The sequence below is a fragment of the Elgaria multicarinata genome, chromosome 11 (assembly GCF_023053635.1).
Source record: "Elgaria multicarinata webbii isolate HBS135686 ecotype San Diego chromosome 11, rElgMul1.1.pri, whole genome shotgun sequence".
In the NCBI taxonomy this organism is placed as follows: Eukaryota; Metazoa; Chordata; class Lepidosauria; order Squamata; family Anguidae; genus Elgaria; species Elgaria multicarinata.
The window spans coordinates 24230940-24249502 of record NC_086181.1 but is presented as its reverse complement, the minus strand read 5'-3'; the positions used below and the strand labels follow the sequence as shown (position 1 = coordinate 24249502).

Sequence of the window (18563 nt, the reverse complement as noted above, 5' to 3'; positions counted from 1 at the left end):
TGCTCTTAAGGAATTTTGATATAAAGGCCCTTTATGTTGCCTTCATGCTGAGCTTTTCCATTACTACTACTTTCTGGCCCTGTTCCAGAAAGCAGCTCCTTCCTATTCATCTCCATTAACCTTGTACAACAGAAAGAAAGTGTAATAATGAGGCAGCAGTTCTCTTCTGCTCTGCTTTGTCAAAGACTTCCTATATTTCCAAGGGAAAAGTGTGTAATGCTTCAAGAACTTTGTTTTGAGGGTTGTTTTTGAGAAATTTATCAGTTTCTATATTTCTTCTGATCTTTCTTGCAACATCTTTTTTTTTTATGATGCCCCATTTCAAATATTTGAGGAGAAATGGAAATTATACAGACTAAAACTGTATCTAAAAATAGAGAATAGGTGTCAGGAATCAAACATACAGATTGCCATAGTTATCCAAAGCAACAATCAAATATAGGCCTGTGTACTTCACATGTACTTTATCATACTTTATGTTGCACCATGTCCTGCTTGTTCATCCCTGGCCGATGGCTGGTTGGCCACTGTGTGTACAGAGTGCTGGACTAGATGGACCCTTGGTCTGATCCAGCATAGCACTTTTTATGTTCTTATGATATTATTTATTTATTTATTTATTTATTTATCATACTTATACCCCGCTCCTCAGCCAAAAAAGGCTCTCGGAGCGGCTTACACTTAGCAAAAAAGATAGTCCCTGCCTTCAGGCTTACAATCTAATAAAGACATGACACACAAGGAAAAGGAGTCAAGGAGGGAGGGAGGGAGGGAGGAGAGAGAAAGAAAGAGAGAGAGAGAGAGAGAGTCCAGCAGGAGCAGGCCCCGATGTTACTTCTGCCTGCTCCTGTCCCCTCAGTCTTTCTTCTTCCCCACAGGGCCAAGATGGCAGTTTGCCCTGTGGGGGGGGGAAGAGTCCAGCAGGAGCAGGCCCGATGTTACTTCTGCCTGCTCCTGTCCCCTCGGTCCTTCTTCTTCCCCATATTGAGATGTATTGCCAAAAAAAAGTCTCTTTTGGCTATTTGTTGGGGGGAGGAAATGAAAAAGAAATAGTTGTCTTTTTGCATTTTATTTCAAAATTACTTCAAAAGGTATATAGGAGGTCTCACTCATATTCAGGGAATTTGGTTCAAGATTTGTTACCCTTTAACACAGAGAGCATTAAAGGGCAACAAATCTTGCATTTCTAAGGGCTCATCTACACCAAGCAGGATATTCCACTATGAAAGTGGTATGAAAGTGGTATATAAAAGGCAGGAGCCACACTACTGCTTCACAGCGGTATTGGAGTGCATTGACAACTGTTGGGGCCCATTGACACATACCATATACCACCTTTATAGTGGGATATCCTGCTTGCTGTAGAAGTGTCAATGCCCTCCCCCAACAGTTGTCAGTGCTCTTCAGTACCACGATAAAGTAGTAGTGTAGATCCTGCAGTGCACTTCAATACCGCTGTAATGCAGTACTGTGGCTCCTGCCTTTTATATACCACTTTCATAATGCTTTCATAGTAGAATATCCTGCTTAGTGTAGATGAACCCTAAGTTAACTTTTCTGTCAACTTTGCATTGCTAATAGTTGCAACTGGTGTACACTGTCACTGTTGGGGCAGTATGTGGGCAGCCAGAGCTGGACTCAAGAGTTCTCCCTGACCCAGCCAAGGGGCCAAAGCATTATCAGAGTCAGAGAAAGGGGTCACTAGAGGTGGAGCGACATCCCTACCTGGAAATAAATCCCATTAAAAGTAATAGGATTTGCTTCCAATAAAATTTAGAATATTTAGGATGGTATTGGAATTCTTAGTGTGTAGAACATGGAGATTCAGCTACAGGTCAGGGTCCTTGCTAACCTCTTTGGAGAAAATGTCTGCTCTGAGAGAAAGACAGGATTCATTTCAGTCAAAAGTATAAGCTTTTGCAGAAAAGGTTTTCAAAGAATTCAGCAGAAGACATTTTTTTTTTGGTGGTGGTGGTGGTGGTGGTGGTGATGGGGAATCAAAAGACCTGCAGAAATATTTTGCAAATTAGCTACAGTAAGGGAGGAGCCAAAGAGGCAAAGACCAACGTGACTGGCTAGATGCAGTGGTGCACTGAACAGTTGCTGAAGGTGGAGGGAAAATTGAATGTGCTGCTGTGAGAGACAGCATTATACACCTGCACTGGGAGATTTTGCAGCACTGAGTTGAGCATAGCACTCTCTTAGTAATGAGAAAAAGATCCTTCCCAACCCAAGGACCCAGTGGGCCTGTTGGTATTTCCCTGCCTGGTGACAGATCAATGAGACCTTGCTTGGTCAACATAAGGGAAAGTGGAGAAGAAAGCCTGCATTTAGGGAATAGAAACCAAATGCACAGTTACAAGATGGGGGACACTTGGCTCAGCAATACAACAAACGAGAAAGATCTTGGAATTGTTGTAGATCACAAGCTGAATATGAGCCAACAGTGCGATATGGCTGCAAGAAAGGCAAATGCTATTTTGGGCTGCATTAATAGAAGTATAGCTTCCAAATCACGTGAGGTACTGGTTCCTCTCTATTCAGCCCTGGTTAGGCCTCATCTAGAGTATTGCGTCCAGTTCTGGGCTCCACAATTCAAGAAGGACGCAGACAAGCTGGAGCGTGTTCAGAAGAGGGCAACCAGGATGATCAGAGGTCTAGAAACAAAGCCCTATGAAGAGAGACTGAAAGAACTGGGCATGTTTAGCCTGGAGAAGAGAAGATTGAGGGGAGACATGATAGCACTCTTCAAATACTTAAAAGGTTGTCACACAGAGGAGGGCCAGGATCTCTTCTCGATCCTCCCAGAGTGCAGGACACGGAATAACGGGCTCAAGTTAAAGGAAGCCAGATTCCGTCTGGACATCAGGAAAAACTTCCTGACTGTTAGAGCAGTGCGACGGTGGAATCAGCTACCTAGGGAGGTTGTGGGCTCTCCCACACTAGAGGCATTCAAGAGGCAGCTGGACAACCATCTGTTAGGGATGCTTTAGGGTGGATTCCTGCATTGAGCAGGGGGTTGGACTCGATGGCCTTGTAGCCCCCTTCCAACTCTGCTATTCTATGATTCTATGAACTTACTCCTACGCACAGTATTGCTGCTTGAGTGGGTGGATGAGAGAATACACCCCTCCAGCTCACGAAAGGGCCCAACATGGCCTTGATGGTGATTCCTGGAGCTAATGTGATTCCAGATCATTGACTTAAGCCAAGCAAGCATGTGTGTAAACAACAACAGGAACATAGCAACAACAACCACACCCTGCATGCACAGTTCTTAAAATGAAGCCTGGCCATGCCAGATGACAGAAGCAGCCAACTATGGAAATTATACAGTAGCCATACAGCCCTCACAACGGGAGAGAGGTGAAAGAGAAGGAAGATAATTCATATGAATAACTCCAGGAGCCATGACAGTTCATGGGGAATCACTTTCTTTGCACTAATAATAAAAGCACCCCTGAGTGCTAAGGAGACATTGTTATAGACCTAGTGCTTTCTGTGTCTGCTACTGCATCTCTTAATACCTGTTCAACCTGTATATACATAATCTGACCTTATCTGATGACTCTGGGCTCATCTACACCAAGCAGGATATTCCACTATGAAAGTGGTATGAAAGCAGTATGTAAGAGGCAGGAGCCACACTACTGCTTTCTAGCAGTTTTGAAGAGCCCTGACAACTGTTGGGGCCCATTGACACATACCATATACAACTTTCATAATGTTGTGGTATATCCTGCTTGGTGTAGAAGTGTCACTGCCCCCCCAACAGTTGTCAGTGCTCTTCAGTACCACTGTAACGCACTAATGTTGATCCTGCAGTGCACTTCAGTACCATTATAGAGCAGTACTGTGGCTCCTGCCTTTTATATACCACTTTCATACTGCTTTCATAATGGAATATCCTGCTTGGTGTAGATGAGCGCTATGTGAATGTGTGTCAGGCAAATAACATCACAGGGAGAAGCTCCTCTCCTAACCTACAACCTTCTTAAGGATGTTTCTATAGACTGCATCTTCATCTGAATGAACTGAGTGCTCTCTAGATCTGATTGGTTAACTGTTGAACTAATTACAGCTGAGAACTGAGTCATGGTGCCAAGACAGGGTAATATTATTTTAACTGTGGGCACCAGCTGATGCTTCCCCAGATGCAGTACTCTCTTTTTTCTTCTTCATGTCACAGCAATATCAGCAGGTGGGGAGCTAATTCTCTACCATATAGTTATATTGTTTTCCTGCTCACCAAGCCCTAAGGAATATTTGAAGGCCAGCGAAAAATAGACAACTATGTTAGAAAATTATTATGAGAGCCATCTCTAATGCTCAGAGCTGAACCTGTGCAGACAGGGAACTTGTCCCTCTGCGTTCTGATAGTAGTTGCCTGCAGTAGTTGCCTCTCCTGTGATTTGACCAAAGGGAACATACTTTGAGTAGTTTGAGCAATCTTCATCTCAACTCATCCATTTCTCTACTTCACCATCTTCCTTACATAGAAAACAATCCAAACTTGGCACGTAAGTTCAGGAAAGAAGCAGAAAACTAGCACCAAACTAGCAATTAATAAAATAGCCATGAATTTAAAACATGCATTAAGAAACGTAACCAAAAACCAGGAGGACATTGAAGCAGGTATCTTATAAAAGTTGAGTAACGTAGCAATGGGGTCATTCAAAGCAAATGTCTTGTCCTCAAAATGGTGTTGTTATTTTTGTTAATGCTTGGTCGTTTGCCTCATGCTGTGAGCAAGATGCATTCCATTCCTCCCAGCTTGAAGACCCCTTCCATTACAGGCATAGTAACTGATTCCTACCCTATTTTGCATGAAATTTTTCAGCTGGGAGACTTTGTCATTGGAGAGATTGTTTCTCTGTTCTTACTTTTCCGCTTCAGTACTAACTTCATCAAACAACCATCTTCACAGTTGATCAAGGAAGTCATGTAAGGATTTCTTTTTGTCTACTGGAACTTTTATTTGCTTTGGCAATAAAACAAAGAGCAGATAATCAAATAAGAAAATGGTTCAGGAGCTCTTTACCTTGTTTTATTTATTTATATTTTTCAATATGAAAAATGATCTCTTGGTCACATTTAGGTGCTATGGTCATTTTATTATCTATGGCCACTTTTTGGCTTCTGTGAACTTCCAAGAGAGCTTCTGCTATTTGGTGCTACAGAAATGTAAGAAATTATTATTATTATTATTATCATTATTATTATTATTATTATTATTATTATTATTATTACAGTGTTACAACTCCCATGCATCCATCTTATTTTTTTGGCAAATTGCTGGTTCATAGCTCAGAATGGTTGGTTGCTTTTCTAAGGCAAGAGCTAATGGTTTTCAAAGAATTGAAAAATCCCTTGGGTTTTGACTGAGGGCTCATCTACACCAAGCAGGATATTCCACTTTGAAAGTGGTATGAAAGTGGTATATAAAAGGCAGGAGCCATACTACTGCTTTGTACTAGTATTGAAGTGCACTGCAGGATCTACACTACTGCTTTATAGTGGTAATGAAGTGCACTGACAACAGTTGAGGCCCATGATATATCTACACCAAGCATAATATAACACTATGAAAGTGGTATGAAAGTGGTATATGGTATGTTGTCATGGGGCCCAGCAGTTGTCAGTGCATTTCAATAGTGCTATAAAGCATTAGTGTGGCTCCTGCCTTTTATATACCACTTTCATACCACTTTCATAGTGGAATATCCTGCTTGTTGTAGATGAGCCCTCAGTCAAAACCCAAGGGATTTTCCAATTCTTTGCAAACCATAAGATCCCACCTTAGTTTTTGTGAACCACCAAGGGAGCTTCGGCTGTTGGGCGGTATAAAAATGCCAATAATAATAATAATAATAATCTGCTTTCATAATGGAATAGCCTGCTTGGTATAGATGAGCTCTGAGATCCCTTTCAGAGCTGGAGAAAAGAGACATCAGTCCAGCAGGCATGGGAAATGGAGGGACAAATATAAGGTCTGTGTGTATGTGGACAAACAGCAATTTGGAAAAGTCAGACTTGGGCCATAGCTAGACAGGGCTTTATCCTGGGACAATTCCTGAAATCATCCCTGTGCATTCACATGATGCACAGGGGATCCTGGGATCAGGGAGGGATGATCCCTCCCTTGCCCCTGGATCTCACCCTACCCTTTGAGCCTGGTTTTTCTGCAATCCTGGGCTGATCCCTAGACCGTGGAACATGTGGCTAGGCATTGTGGTTTGTCCCGACTCCTCGTGGTTACTCGTGAGGAGCCGGGACCTGCGCACAGGCCACAGAGCGCCTCGGGAGGTCTGTGCCCATCAGGCATGAATTGGGGGGAGCGAGGAACTTTTTTTTAAAAAAAACTACCCTTGAGTGCACAAGCGCGCGTGTGCATCATCTTTAAAAAAAGAAAATGGCGGGCGTGACGTCCTTTCCCCCTGAGATCGTTGTGTGCCAAGTGTAAACAGAGGGGAAAATCTTATGATAAAAATATTGTGAGATCTTCACCCCTGCGTCGCACTAGACCAGTAGGTCTAGCTGAAGCCAGAGGCAGAGAGAACAACTTGAGATTTGGCTGATGGATAGAGGCACCTTCAGGATTCAAGAGTGTTCTCTGGGCACCTGATGTGCCTCTTCTTATGACCCAACTATATGTTTGTAAAATTTAACAAAAACACTACAACTCTCCAATGCTATTTTACTCATACACCACTAAACATGGGAAGTATTGCTCTATTTACCTTACTTAATTTGGCTAGTTGAGCTGTTTATAACAATGTCATTTTCTTAAACATTCAAAGTATTCCATATGTAATCTTTTAAGCATATTTAAAACAAACTTTTCCAATTTTTGTTGCTAGATACTTTTTGTTTTTTGAAGACAAGCAATGTGAATTGCAGGAACAATTACAGAAAAAGCAGGGAGCTGGAATTATTTCATCCAGTCTAGAATATTGCTGCTATACATAATTGAAAAAGGAGCCATGTTTTAAATGGCATATGACCAAGACTAAAAGAAACAACATTTTTCTATGATGCTTCAGTGCTTTTTCTTCTTGTATTATGCAGACTTTCCTCCTCCTCCTCCTTCTCCTTTTTCTTTTCTAGTGCGGTGCCAAAGAACTATCAGGATATCCTAGCCTTCGTATTTGCTTTACAGGAGATTAGAAAAAACCCCACAATCTTACCTAATGTGACTTTGGGATTCCATATCTATGATGCCTACCACAGTAATCGGATGACTTACAAGTCCTCACTAGATCTCCTTTCTTCACAGCATATATCTGCCCCCAACTACAGGTGTGATCTCCAGAACAATTTGATGGCCGTCATTGGGGGAATGTACTCTGAGATTTCCCTCAGCTTGGCCACCATTATAAATACCTACAAGGTTCCACAGGTAGATATTTTGGAGGGTAACAATGAGATATTACAACAACAATGTTATAATGATTGTTCTTCACTGATTGTTTTCTGGGAGCTCCATCATACCTACTTTTTTTTCCTGGTAGGCATCTGCAATTTCCACCTCCATTTCATTAGCACATCAAGTGCTGGTCACTTTCATGTGAGTGCATTGTTGCGTTACTTCACCTTGTTTACCTTTTGGTCTGCACTGGCTTGTGCTTCCTGGTATCACCACTGCGCTCACCCCACCCCTTTTCCTTAACCCTCCAGTTCATTGCTTCTTGTGGTTGATGGATATTGTGATGGACATGGGTGGCTTCCCCTCGCTCTGGTTTTGTCATCTACTGTTTTAAAAATTTCGTGTTTGATCGAATACGTGTCATTTCTGCCTTTTGAGGGGGAGAAACAGCAATGAGAGAGCAATGAGAGTGGGGTTGCAGCAGCAGAAGTCTGTTTGAGCAACTCAGCACAAGCTTGTTTGTTCGAGTATCTCAGCATGCCCTCCCCTTTTGTCAGCAAGTACACCCCCCAAGAAGGGAGGTTCTGTGACGTAGCACAAGTACGGCAATACATGAGGATGTATTTTATCCCAATGAAGGAAAAATATTGCATTTTCTCCACCCTAGAAAAACACAGAAAATGAAGGAGAGGAAGTGAGACAAGTGCAGGATAGGGTCTCCATGAGTGTCATGGAGCAAAATGTTAAACAAGGCAGGATGAAAGTGCAATAAAACGCCGGTGGTGATGGAACTCTGGCTCAGAGGGATAGATAGATAGATAGATAGATAGATAGATAGATAGATAGATAGATAGATAGATAGATAGATAAGACACCCAGATATGTTGCAAGATGTACATTTGAGATATTGGTCCCTAGCATCTGCCACGCCAGGCAGGAGAAATAAGATGAGAACAAGAGCATGAATTACCTATTTTAACCAAAGTGAAGACATTTTTGGCAGATAGTACTTTTCCATATTCTGTTGGTATACCAATTTAAAGTAAATACACATATCCTATGACACAATTTTGTTTAATTTGTTCATGATTACTGTTAATTCTTCGAGTGCAATATCTCTATGCTACCAAATTCCAGTCATGATGTGACTGACTGTGAAAAGTATCTTTATTTTATATACAAATGAGGTGTCAAAAAAGTTAAAATTAATTTCTTAAATTTACAATTGCTTTAAACTGGTATATGTATATGTGAGAGGAAATATATATACACATACACACACACACACAATATATATATATATGTATATATATATATATATATATATATATATGCTTTAAAGTAGTTTTTAACTGAAATCAACATGACAATTTACTTATGATGTGACTTGTCCAATTGATTTCAATGGGAATCAATTGAAACTGCCTACTCAAAATCCAACCTATTGTTTTAGTCTGAGAAATATTCATATAGAAATATGCAGCTATGCATGTTTTGCCTTAAATGATTTTTTGTCACATAAATGAAAACCTCATTTTAACAAAATGGGTATCTCAGCAAAAGCATCAATAGTTAGCAAGGGATTTAATGCACACATCTAAGGCATACTCTGAAAACGCAAAACATAAGAACTTACAAAGAGCAATCCTGGATCAGACCAAGGATCCATTTAGTTCAGGACTCTATTCACACAGTGGCCAACCAGCTGTCCACAGCAAACCCATAAGCAGGACATAAGTGCAACAGTATCCTCCTGCCCATGTTCCCCAGCAACTGGTGTGCATAAGCATACTGCCTCTGAGACGGGAGGTAACACAGCCATTGATAGCCTTCTCCTTCAGGAATTATCCAACCCCCTTTTAAAGCCATCAAAATTGATGGCCATCACTACAACTTGTTTGCAGATTCCATAGTTCAACTATGTGCTATGTGAAGACATAGTTCCTTTTATCTGTCCTGAAGCTTCCACCAATTAGCTTTATAAGATTACTCCATGTTCTAGTATTTTGAGACAGGGAGAAAATGTCTCCCTATCCACATTCTCTACACTATGTATAATTACATTGAGCTGCATTTGCTAGTTTGGAGAGATCCATTCAGAATTCCTCACAAACCTTGTTTGTTTGTTTCCATTGTCTTTTAGTTCACCTATGGCTCCCTTGACTCAAGTATGAAGGAGAAAACTCTGTTCCCTTTCCTGTACCGAATGGTTCCAGATGACATCCATGAGTACACTGGGATAGTCCGTTTACTTGTGCATTTCAGATGGACCTGGGTTGGGATCTTTACACTGGATTACATCACTGGAGAAAGATTTTTAAAAATATTAATGCCACTGCTTTTGCAAAATCATATTTGTAATGCTTTTATAGAAAAAATACCAAGGTGGAAGGATGTAGATGGAATGTCAGAATTGTTGCATTCAAAATGGCACCAAATTACAGCTCTCATTGAAAGTAAAGCCAATGCGTTTGTTGTCCATGCTGATCCTTTAGGGATGTATATTTTGTACAGGTATCTTTATATGGCAGTTCTGAATTCACCTATAAGTAAGGTATGGATTGTGACAACAGACTGGGATTTCAAAAGAAGCACCCATCAAAGGGGCTGGGATATTCAACCCTTCCAGGGAGCCTTTTCCTTGTCAGTTCACTCAAATGAACCACCGGGATTCAGACAATTTCTTCAGAGTATAAACCCTGCACGGGCAGAAGAACATGGCTTTTTTCAGGACTTCTGGGAGAATGCCTTCAACTGCTTTTTGGAAAATATCGCTGGGGTTGAGGAGACGAAAAAAGGCTGTACTGGGGAGGAGACTCTGGAGAGTCTTCCAGGACCTTTCTTTGAAATGATCATGACTGGCCACAGCTATGCTGTCTATAATGCTGTCCATGCTATAGCACATGCTTTACATGCCATGTATGAATCCAGAACCAAACATAGATTGTGGGTGGCTGGAGAGGAGCTAGAGCCCAAGAATCTGCACACATGGGAGGTAATTTCACCCATAGTACTGTTCCCCCACCCCCACCCCATTGGCTACAATACTGAAATCTTTCAAATGTAATTAAAGTATCTCATCTGCACTTTTTAGTACTACTGGAAATTCATAATGGACAGCTCTTCCTTTCTTCACCATATGCCATTAGCTGATGTTCTGTTACTATTATTATTATTGTTATTATTTATTTATATAGCACCATCAATGTACATGGTGCTGTACAGAGTAAAACAGTAAATAGCAAGACCCTGCTGCATAGGCTTACAATCTAATAAAATCATAGTAAAACAATAAGGAGGGGAAGAAAATGCAAACAGGCACAGGGTAGGGTAAGCAGGCACAGGGTAGGGTAAAACTAATCATTAGTTGCAGTGCTGTTTTATACCAATGGTGGGTCCCAACTTTCAAGGGGACAACCTTCACTGAGGGGCCTTCTCTTACTGACCTTTCAGGAAGAGCATAGATGACAACGCAAAGCGGAAAATGTCCACTCCCTCCTTTTTGCAGGTGTACATTCAAGCCACAAAAATTAGGTACTGGAGGGGGGGGGAAGGTTCTCAGTGTATAGGGAAACAATTTATTTCAATGGGTTGGTGGTCACCAAGATAAGAGAAGGATGTTATGGCTTCACCCACTCCCATCTTTAACAGAAAATTTATTTTCCCTTCAAACTGTGGTACAGATGTAATCAGGGTTCATAATTTTCACATAATGGCCCAAAGAACACCATGTTGGATCCATAATTAGTCATAATTAGGGTAGACCCATTGTGGAACTGGATCATGCTTTTAGCTCTCATTCTGAGGGTTCTGTCATTTAATTGTTATTGTCCCTTCTTATATCTTCCTGTTTGAACTTAGCTCCATCCCTTTCTAAGGCAAATCACATTCAACAACAGTGCTGGAGAGACAATACGTTTTGATGAAAATCAAGAATTAATTGCAGCATTCGATGTTACAAACTGGGTAACTTTCCCAAATCAGTCTTTTGATAGAATTAAAATTGGAAGTCTGAATCCTTGGGCTCCTAAAGGAAAAGAGTTAACTATTCAGGATGAAAGCATAGTTTGGCATGGAAAGTTTAACCAGGTGAGGTAGAGAAAGAATTACCTAGTTCCAAATAATTGGAAAATGGATTATTAAAATATTTCTGGTTTCTTTTTACCACGCCTTACCTTTTATTATGTTATTCATCAATTGAAATGTATACTTTAGCATTGATATTGTGTTGATGTCGTTCCCCACCCCAATCCAAAGGGAGAGGCGGATAAGAATTATTATTATTATTATTATTATTATTATTATTATTATTATTATTATTATTATTTTCCTATTAAAGGAACAATTACTATTAGGATATTGGCATGTTGTTGTTTATTCGTTCAGTCGCTTCCGACTCTTCGTGACTTCATGGACCAGCCCACGCCAGAGCTTTTTGTCGGCCGTTGCCACCCCTAGCTCCCCCAAGGTCAAGTCTGTCACCACCAGAATATCATCCATCCATCTTGCCCTTGGTCGGCCCCTCTTCCTTTTGCCTTCCACTTTCCCTAGCATCAGCCTCTTCTCCAGGGTATCCTGTCTTCTCATTATGTGGCCAAAGTATTTCAGTTTTGCCTTTAATACCATTCCCTCAAGTGAGCAGTCTGGCTTTATTTCCTGGAGTATGGACTGGTTTGATCTTCTTGTAGTCCAAGGCACTCTCAGCATTTTCCTCCAACACCACAGTTCAAAAGCATCTATCTTCCTTCGCTCAGCTTTCCTTATGGTCCAGCTCTCGCAGCCATAGGTTACTACGGGGAATACCATTGCTTTAACTATGCGGACCTTTGTTGTCAGTGTGGTGTCTCTGCTCTTAACTATTTTATCAAGATTTGTCATTGCTCTCCTCCCAAGAAGTCAACGTCTTCTGATTTCCTGGCTGCAGTCAGCATCTGCAGTAATCTTTGTGCCCAGAAATACAAAGTCTTTCACTGCCTCCACATTTTCTCCCTCTATTTGCCAATTATCAATCAAGCTGGTTGCCATAATCTTGGTTTTTTTGAAGTTTAACTGCAACCCAGCTTTTGCACTTTCTTCTTTCACCTTCGTCATATCAGTGCTTTATTGTTGTATCTAGGACTATTTTATTGCAGGACTATTTCATTTCAGATCTAGGACTATGAAGCTCTTCTTGTTTTGCCTCCAATTTCATGATGCCCAAATCCTGCATCCCAAAAGCACACAAATTCCTTCTACCTACTGACATTCCAATAAATAAATACAAGCACACACTTTGAAATGGCTGCTGAGGTTGGAACATTGCTGGTAGCATTAACTAGGGGTGTGCACGGACCCCCCCCCCCCCCGATCCACTTCTCTTCCAGATTTGCAACTTCCAGATCGGGTCCACTCCGCTCCGCTCCGCCTACGGTCTGGTCCGCTTCGCTGCAAAGCTCCGGATCTGGATCAGAGCTCCGTGTTTTTTCCCCATAGGCTTGCATTGAAATCCAAAAAAGCCTACAACTTTTTTTCTGTTAACGTTAGAAACCTCAAGCTCTGCACCATAATAGATTATCCAAGGATGCACATGCACGCCAAGCCTCAAGCAAATCCAAGCCTCCCCTGATTTTTGGAGGAATTTTGAAAATCGGACACCCCATTTTCAGACATGGGATTTACTCTGATATTTTGACAGATTAAAAACCTTTGAAGCAGGCACCCTCACTAGATGACATCTAGATGCACATTCATGGCAAGTTTCAAGCAAATCCCATCATCCCCTGATTTTTGGCGGGGGGTTAGCCTTTTAACTCACCCCAATTCAAGTCCCATGCTAGAACTCCGTCAATTTTCACGTTAGAAATGTCAAATTAGGCACCATGACACCTGATGCATGCATACACATGCATGCCAAGCCTCAAGCAAATCCAAGCCTCCCCTGATTTTGGGGGGATTTTTGAAAATCAGACACCCCAGTATCTCAGGGAAGCTGCAGACAGCTCAAAGGGCTTTATTCATGGCCATTTCAAAGGAAATCCCAACATGCCGTGAATTGGGGAGTAGATAAACCTAAATATGAATATTCTTCCACACTTGAAAAATGTATTTGGAACTTCAAAAAGTCTAAGTGAGCGCAGGAAGGACTTATCCCCTGAGTCAAAGCAAGACACACACAAACCATCTCTGCGAGGCATGCACAGAGGAGGAGGACAGGCAGCACTGGGAGCAAGCATGCTGGAGGCTTGTGGGGTTGAACCACAAAGCCCATCATGTAGTACAGCTCCCAGGCACCAGGCGGGCAGAGAGGCAGGCAGAGATATGCCATAGCTCTATGGGGAAGTCAGTCCCAGCAGATGCCCCACCACAGCAGCACCCAGGGGGAGGAGGGAAGGCAGCCAGGCAGCCAGAGAGCAGACATTTCTGGGGGCACAATAAAGTGAGCCAAGGATTGTTTCAAAGCCAGCAGTTATGCAAACCATCCCTGTGAGGCGGGCACAGAGGAGGAGGACAGGCAGCACTGGGAGCAAGCATGCCAGAGGCTTGTGGGGTTGAACCACAAAGCCCATCATGTAGTACAGCTCCCAGGCACCAGGCAGGCAGAGAGGCAGGCAGAGATGTACGACTATGCCAAAGATCTATGGGGAAGTCGGTCCCAGCAGATACCCCAAAACAACAGCACCCAGGTGGAGGTGGGAAGGCAGGCATGGAGCAGACATTTCTGGGGTCACAAGGAAGTGAGCCAAGGATTGTTTCAAAGCCAGTAATGCAAACCATCCCTGTGAGGCGGGAGCAGAGAAATGCCTTTTCTTTTGCATCCCATAACTAGGAGGCTAGGAGGCTAAGAGTAAAGCTTTGTGATCTTTGCTTCAGAGTTGATTGACTGCATTGTGATCACAGCCATTATTAAACAACAACAAAATAATAACATTAATAATAGCAGTACTAATTAATAGCAATAAGAACAACAACAACAAGGAGTTGAACCACAATGAAAGCCTGCCTGACTTCACTGAAGAGGAAAAGCCAGGAGAGCTCGGGCTATGGGGTGTATAAATACAAAATGTAATAAATAAATAAATAAGTAAAGGAGGGGTGCAATTAAAAGCAGCAGTGTTGCTGAATAAACAACAAGAAGAATTTTTTTTAAAGGCTATGTCTGTCTTTTACCTGTAAGAGGAAAGTGGACGTGCCCAGGGGGAGGGGGATATGCCAATTTGACTGGCCCTAAGTAAGTACCAGTCTTTAAGAAGCTACCTGACACTTCAACTCATGACAGGCATTAGCTTCTCGACTGTTTAAGCTTTGGAGGGTTTGGATGACCCTCCAAGGGCAGGAGTGTGTGCACCACGCACATCCACATGCCCCATTGGACCTAATCCCCTTGCACCACATCTATTCAGTTGTTCACCAAGGTTAGGGTGGGTAGCAGTGCTGTGTTTCCTATCTGTTATTTAATTGCTTAGTATATGATTTCAGGTTGTGTTTGTGCATTTGGTGGGGCTACGGTTTAAAAAAACACTGGGAAAAGTCTGTTCAGAGACTAAGAAAGAGAAGTTTCCCAGTATCCCAAGTTACTAAGTATCCCGTTTTGCTTATCCTCCCCTCCAACTTTGGGATTGGAGGATGCTTCATCAGGTGATCATGACTGGGAGTTGAATCTGCCTCTCAGCACTTCAAAAAGGTACCTCTCCCGCTTTTTTTACCCTATTTTTAAAAAAATTATAGCAAGCAAACCGCAGCATGCAGAGTGCTGAAAATAGGCTCAAAATGACCCTCACCCACGACTCTCTAAGCACAGTGAGTTTCAAATAGTTAGCTTGAAAAACAAAAAAGTTATCCACTAATCTTTTCCGCAATGCAATCCTATGGGCGAAAAAATTCAAAATGGTGGGCGGAGCGCTCCGCGAAAAGAGGAGTGCTCCGCTTATGGACGCTTCTCTTCGCCATGCTTCTCCAGCCCCCCGTTCTGCTTCTCCTCTGCCTGTAGGGGAGACGGATCACCCCAGTTCGCTGTTGCTTCTCTGATTCTAAGCGAAGCAGATCACACCCCTAGCATTAACCATGCTATGTGATTCCTCTCTATCAAGCAATATCCAGGAGTAGTGCTGGGCAAACCATCTCAAATAAAACTTATTATTAATCTTTAATTACATATTATTAATTACTTATATTAATTACTAAAATGTATTATTACTATTATTTATTGTTGTTGTTGTTGTTGTTGTTAAACAACTCACCAAACAAAATAATAAAAAACCAACCAAACCCTCACTACAAAGGAAAAACACACATGAAAAGCCACTCCATTCAGGCTGCAATCTGCTCACACTCACATGAGTATGAATTCCACTGAAAACAGAGATGTACCTCTGAATAAACATGTATAGGATTGCATTTTTGGAGTATCATTCACCTTTATGCCATGAAAAAGCCCACAGAACTGTTTTAAAAAAGCTTTTTTTCAGTCTTTATCAGTTGTGCCCATTTCTGTGTGCAATGACAACTGCTATCCTGGTTACAGCAAGAAAAAGAAGGACGGGGAGCCATTTTGCTGTTATGATTGTATTCCATGTCCAGAAGGGAAGATTTCCAACAAAAAGGGTAGGAGATGTTTTGTCACGGTCATCATCTATCTATCATACCTTATCTAGTAAAACTGAAGTGATGATGCTACTCAGAGGAATAATTATCATCTACACCAAGCTGGATATTGCACTATGAAAGTGGTACAAAAGCAGTATATATAAGGCAGGAGCCACACTACTGCTTTATAGCGGTATTGAAGTGTGCTGACAACTGTTGGGGCCCATTGACACATACCATATCCATCTTTCATACCGCTATATCCTGCTTGGTTTGGCTCCTGGCTTTTATATACCACTTTCATACCACTTTCCTACTGCAATATCCTGCTTGGTGTAGATGAGGCCACAGTTAGCATTTATGTTACAATGAATGTTAAATTGCTCACTGTGACACCAAACACTATAAATACTTACCATGCAAAATGACACCCAGACATGGTGATAAAATCCCAGTTTTTACCACTATGTGTGTATTTTGATGTAACAAATACTGGCTAGGGTCTGGAGTTACATAAACCCAGGGTCAAATCTATTGCTAATCAGGGCAGTGGCAGTGCAATCTCTTTTGATTTTGACTGTACACCATTCTGATTTCAGTCCAAGGCAAGCTGAAGTGCAGTGACTGCTTAATTACCTAATATCAAATAAACTAGCTACCCAAGTACACTTGTCAGTCCTCTTATGCTAATATCTGCCATACACATTAATTGACTGTCTCCTAGGAATAGGAATAGCCCACCTAAAAGTACAGGTGGACCAGGGGTGTGTCAACCTCCTTCAAGTAGGTTCAAAGGATAACCTATAGCTGATCCATTGTATCTATTATGACTTTTTCAAATCCATCTCAGGGACAACTTCTGAACTATCTAAAGGGAAGGCAACCATTATTTAAGTAAGAACAAGCAAGCAACTAAGAACAAACACAAAATGGCTGAACAGCTACCTTCCATCAAAACCATTTTTTATCATGATGATTTAAAAGTGGTTTACAAAAATTAAATTAAAGAACGTAAACGATAAAGCAAGAAGTGAAATCCATAGTTCAATCATTAAAATTATTTCAAATATTTAAGCATTTTAAAACAAATCTGAAGTGAATAAAAATTATGTTGTCTGGTTCCTAAAACATGAAAAAAAAATGGTGGCAGGTGTTGCTTCCTGGACTGGGCTTCCTATAGCTGGGGTGCCATGACTAGAAAAGCCATCTCCCTTGTGGATATGAGTCTCACTCTGATAGAGGTTGTAGATGGTGAAGGGCATGGTCCAATCACCTTAACACAGAAGAGCCACAGGTTCTCCACTACATCAACATATGGTGATATCAAAGGGTGTGCTCATTCTGGATATGGGGGTCATGGCAGTGGATAAGTGATCATTATTTGCCTATTGAGCTGAAAACTGAAGGAAGATCTTAAAGAGGGACTTCCTGATTCACAGCTCATGCACAGACTATAAAAAGCATCCATTCTTTTTCTAGATATGGACTTCTGCATTGAATGTGCCAAAGACCATTACTCAAACTTGGACCAGAACAAATGTATTCCCAAGGTTATGAGCTATCTCTCATATCAAGAACCTTTGGGCATCACTTTAGCTTTGTCTGCTATTGCTTTGACTTTGATCACAGCTTTGGTACTTGGAATGATGATGAAGAACCAGGACACTCCGATTGTCAAAGCAAACAACAAAAGCATCACTTACATTCTTCTCATCTCTCTCCTACTTTGCTTCCTCTGCTCCTTACTTTTTATTGGAGAGCCTGAAAGGGTCATCTGCCTTCTGAGGCAAACTGCTTTTTGCATTATCTTCTCTGTGTCCCTATCCAGTGTGTTGGCAAAAACCATCATTGTAGCTCTGGCATTTATGGCTACCCAACCAGGATCCAGAATGAAAAAATGGTTGGGGAAAAGACTGGCAAACTCTATCATCCTTTCCTGCTCCTTTATTCAAGCAGGAATTTGCACTCTTTGGCTCAGTATTTCTCCACCATACCTAGATACAGACATGGACTCTCTAAGTGGAAAAATTATAGTGGAATGTAATGAGGGCTCAGTTTTTATGTTTTATTGTGCATTAGGCTATATGGGTTTCCTGGCCATTATCAGCTTCACTGTGGCATTTCTTGCCAGGAAATTACCTGACAGTTTCAATGAAGCCAAATTTATTACCTTCAGTATGTTGGTCTATTGCAGTGTTTGGCTTTCCTTTGTCCCAACCTATCTGAGCACCAAAGGAAAATATTTGGTGGCTGTGGAGATCTTCTCTATCTTGACCTCCAGCGCAGGCTTACTAATTTGCATCTTTCCCCCTAAATGCTACATCATTGTGTTCAGGCCTGACTTGAACAAGAGAGACCAGTTAATAAGGGTGGGAAACAAAACAATATGAGAATTAAAATGTTGAAACCCACACTTTCTCTTTTATATTGTGTACATAATTAGCCTTTGTTGTTTTTTAAATGAAGAATATAAATATATGCCCCTTGACACTGAAATAGTTCCTGCTTTCCTGGGTCAAATCTGATATTGATTTTAGTGGGATTTTTTTCCAAGCTACAGTCTATAAATGGAAGCTACATATTAATCATCTTCATATTTATCTTCTTCATATTTATCATCCAAACAAAGTTAACT

The 18563-nt window shown here is 41.4% G+C and overlaps 1 protein-coding gene across 1 annotated transcript; it reads left to right on the top strand.

Annotated features, from left to right (window-relative positions):
• The first annotated feature begins 4753 nt into the window (after positions 1 to 4753).
• LOC134405510 (vomeronasal type-2 receptor 26-like) lies at positions 4754 to 18318 on the top strand. The gene is made up of 6 exons (XM_063136755.1): positions 4754 to 4944; positions 7108 to 7399; positions 9510 to 9608; positions 11228 to 11455; positions 15811 to 15946; positions 17408 to 18318. The coding sequence occupies exons 1-6, from the start codon at positions 4754 to 4756 to the stop codon at positions 18316 to 18318; spliced, it is 1857 nt and encodes a 618-aa protein (XP_062992825.1).
• Positions 18319 to 18563: the final 245 nt, after the last annotated feature.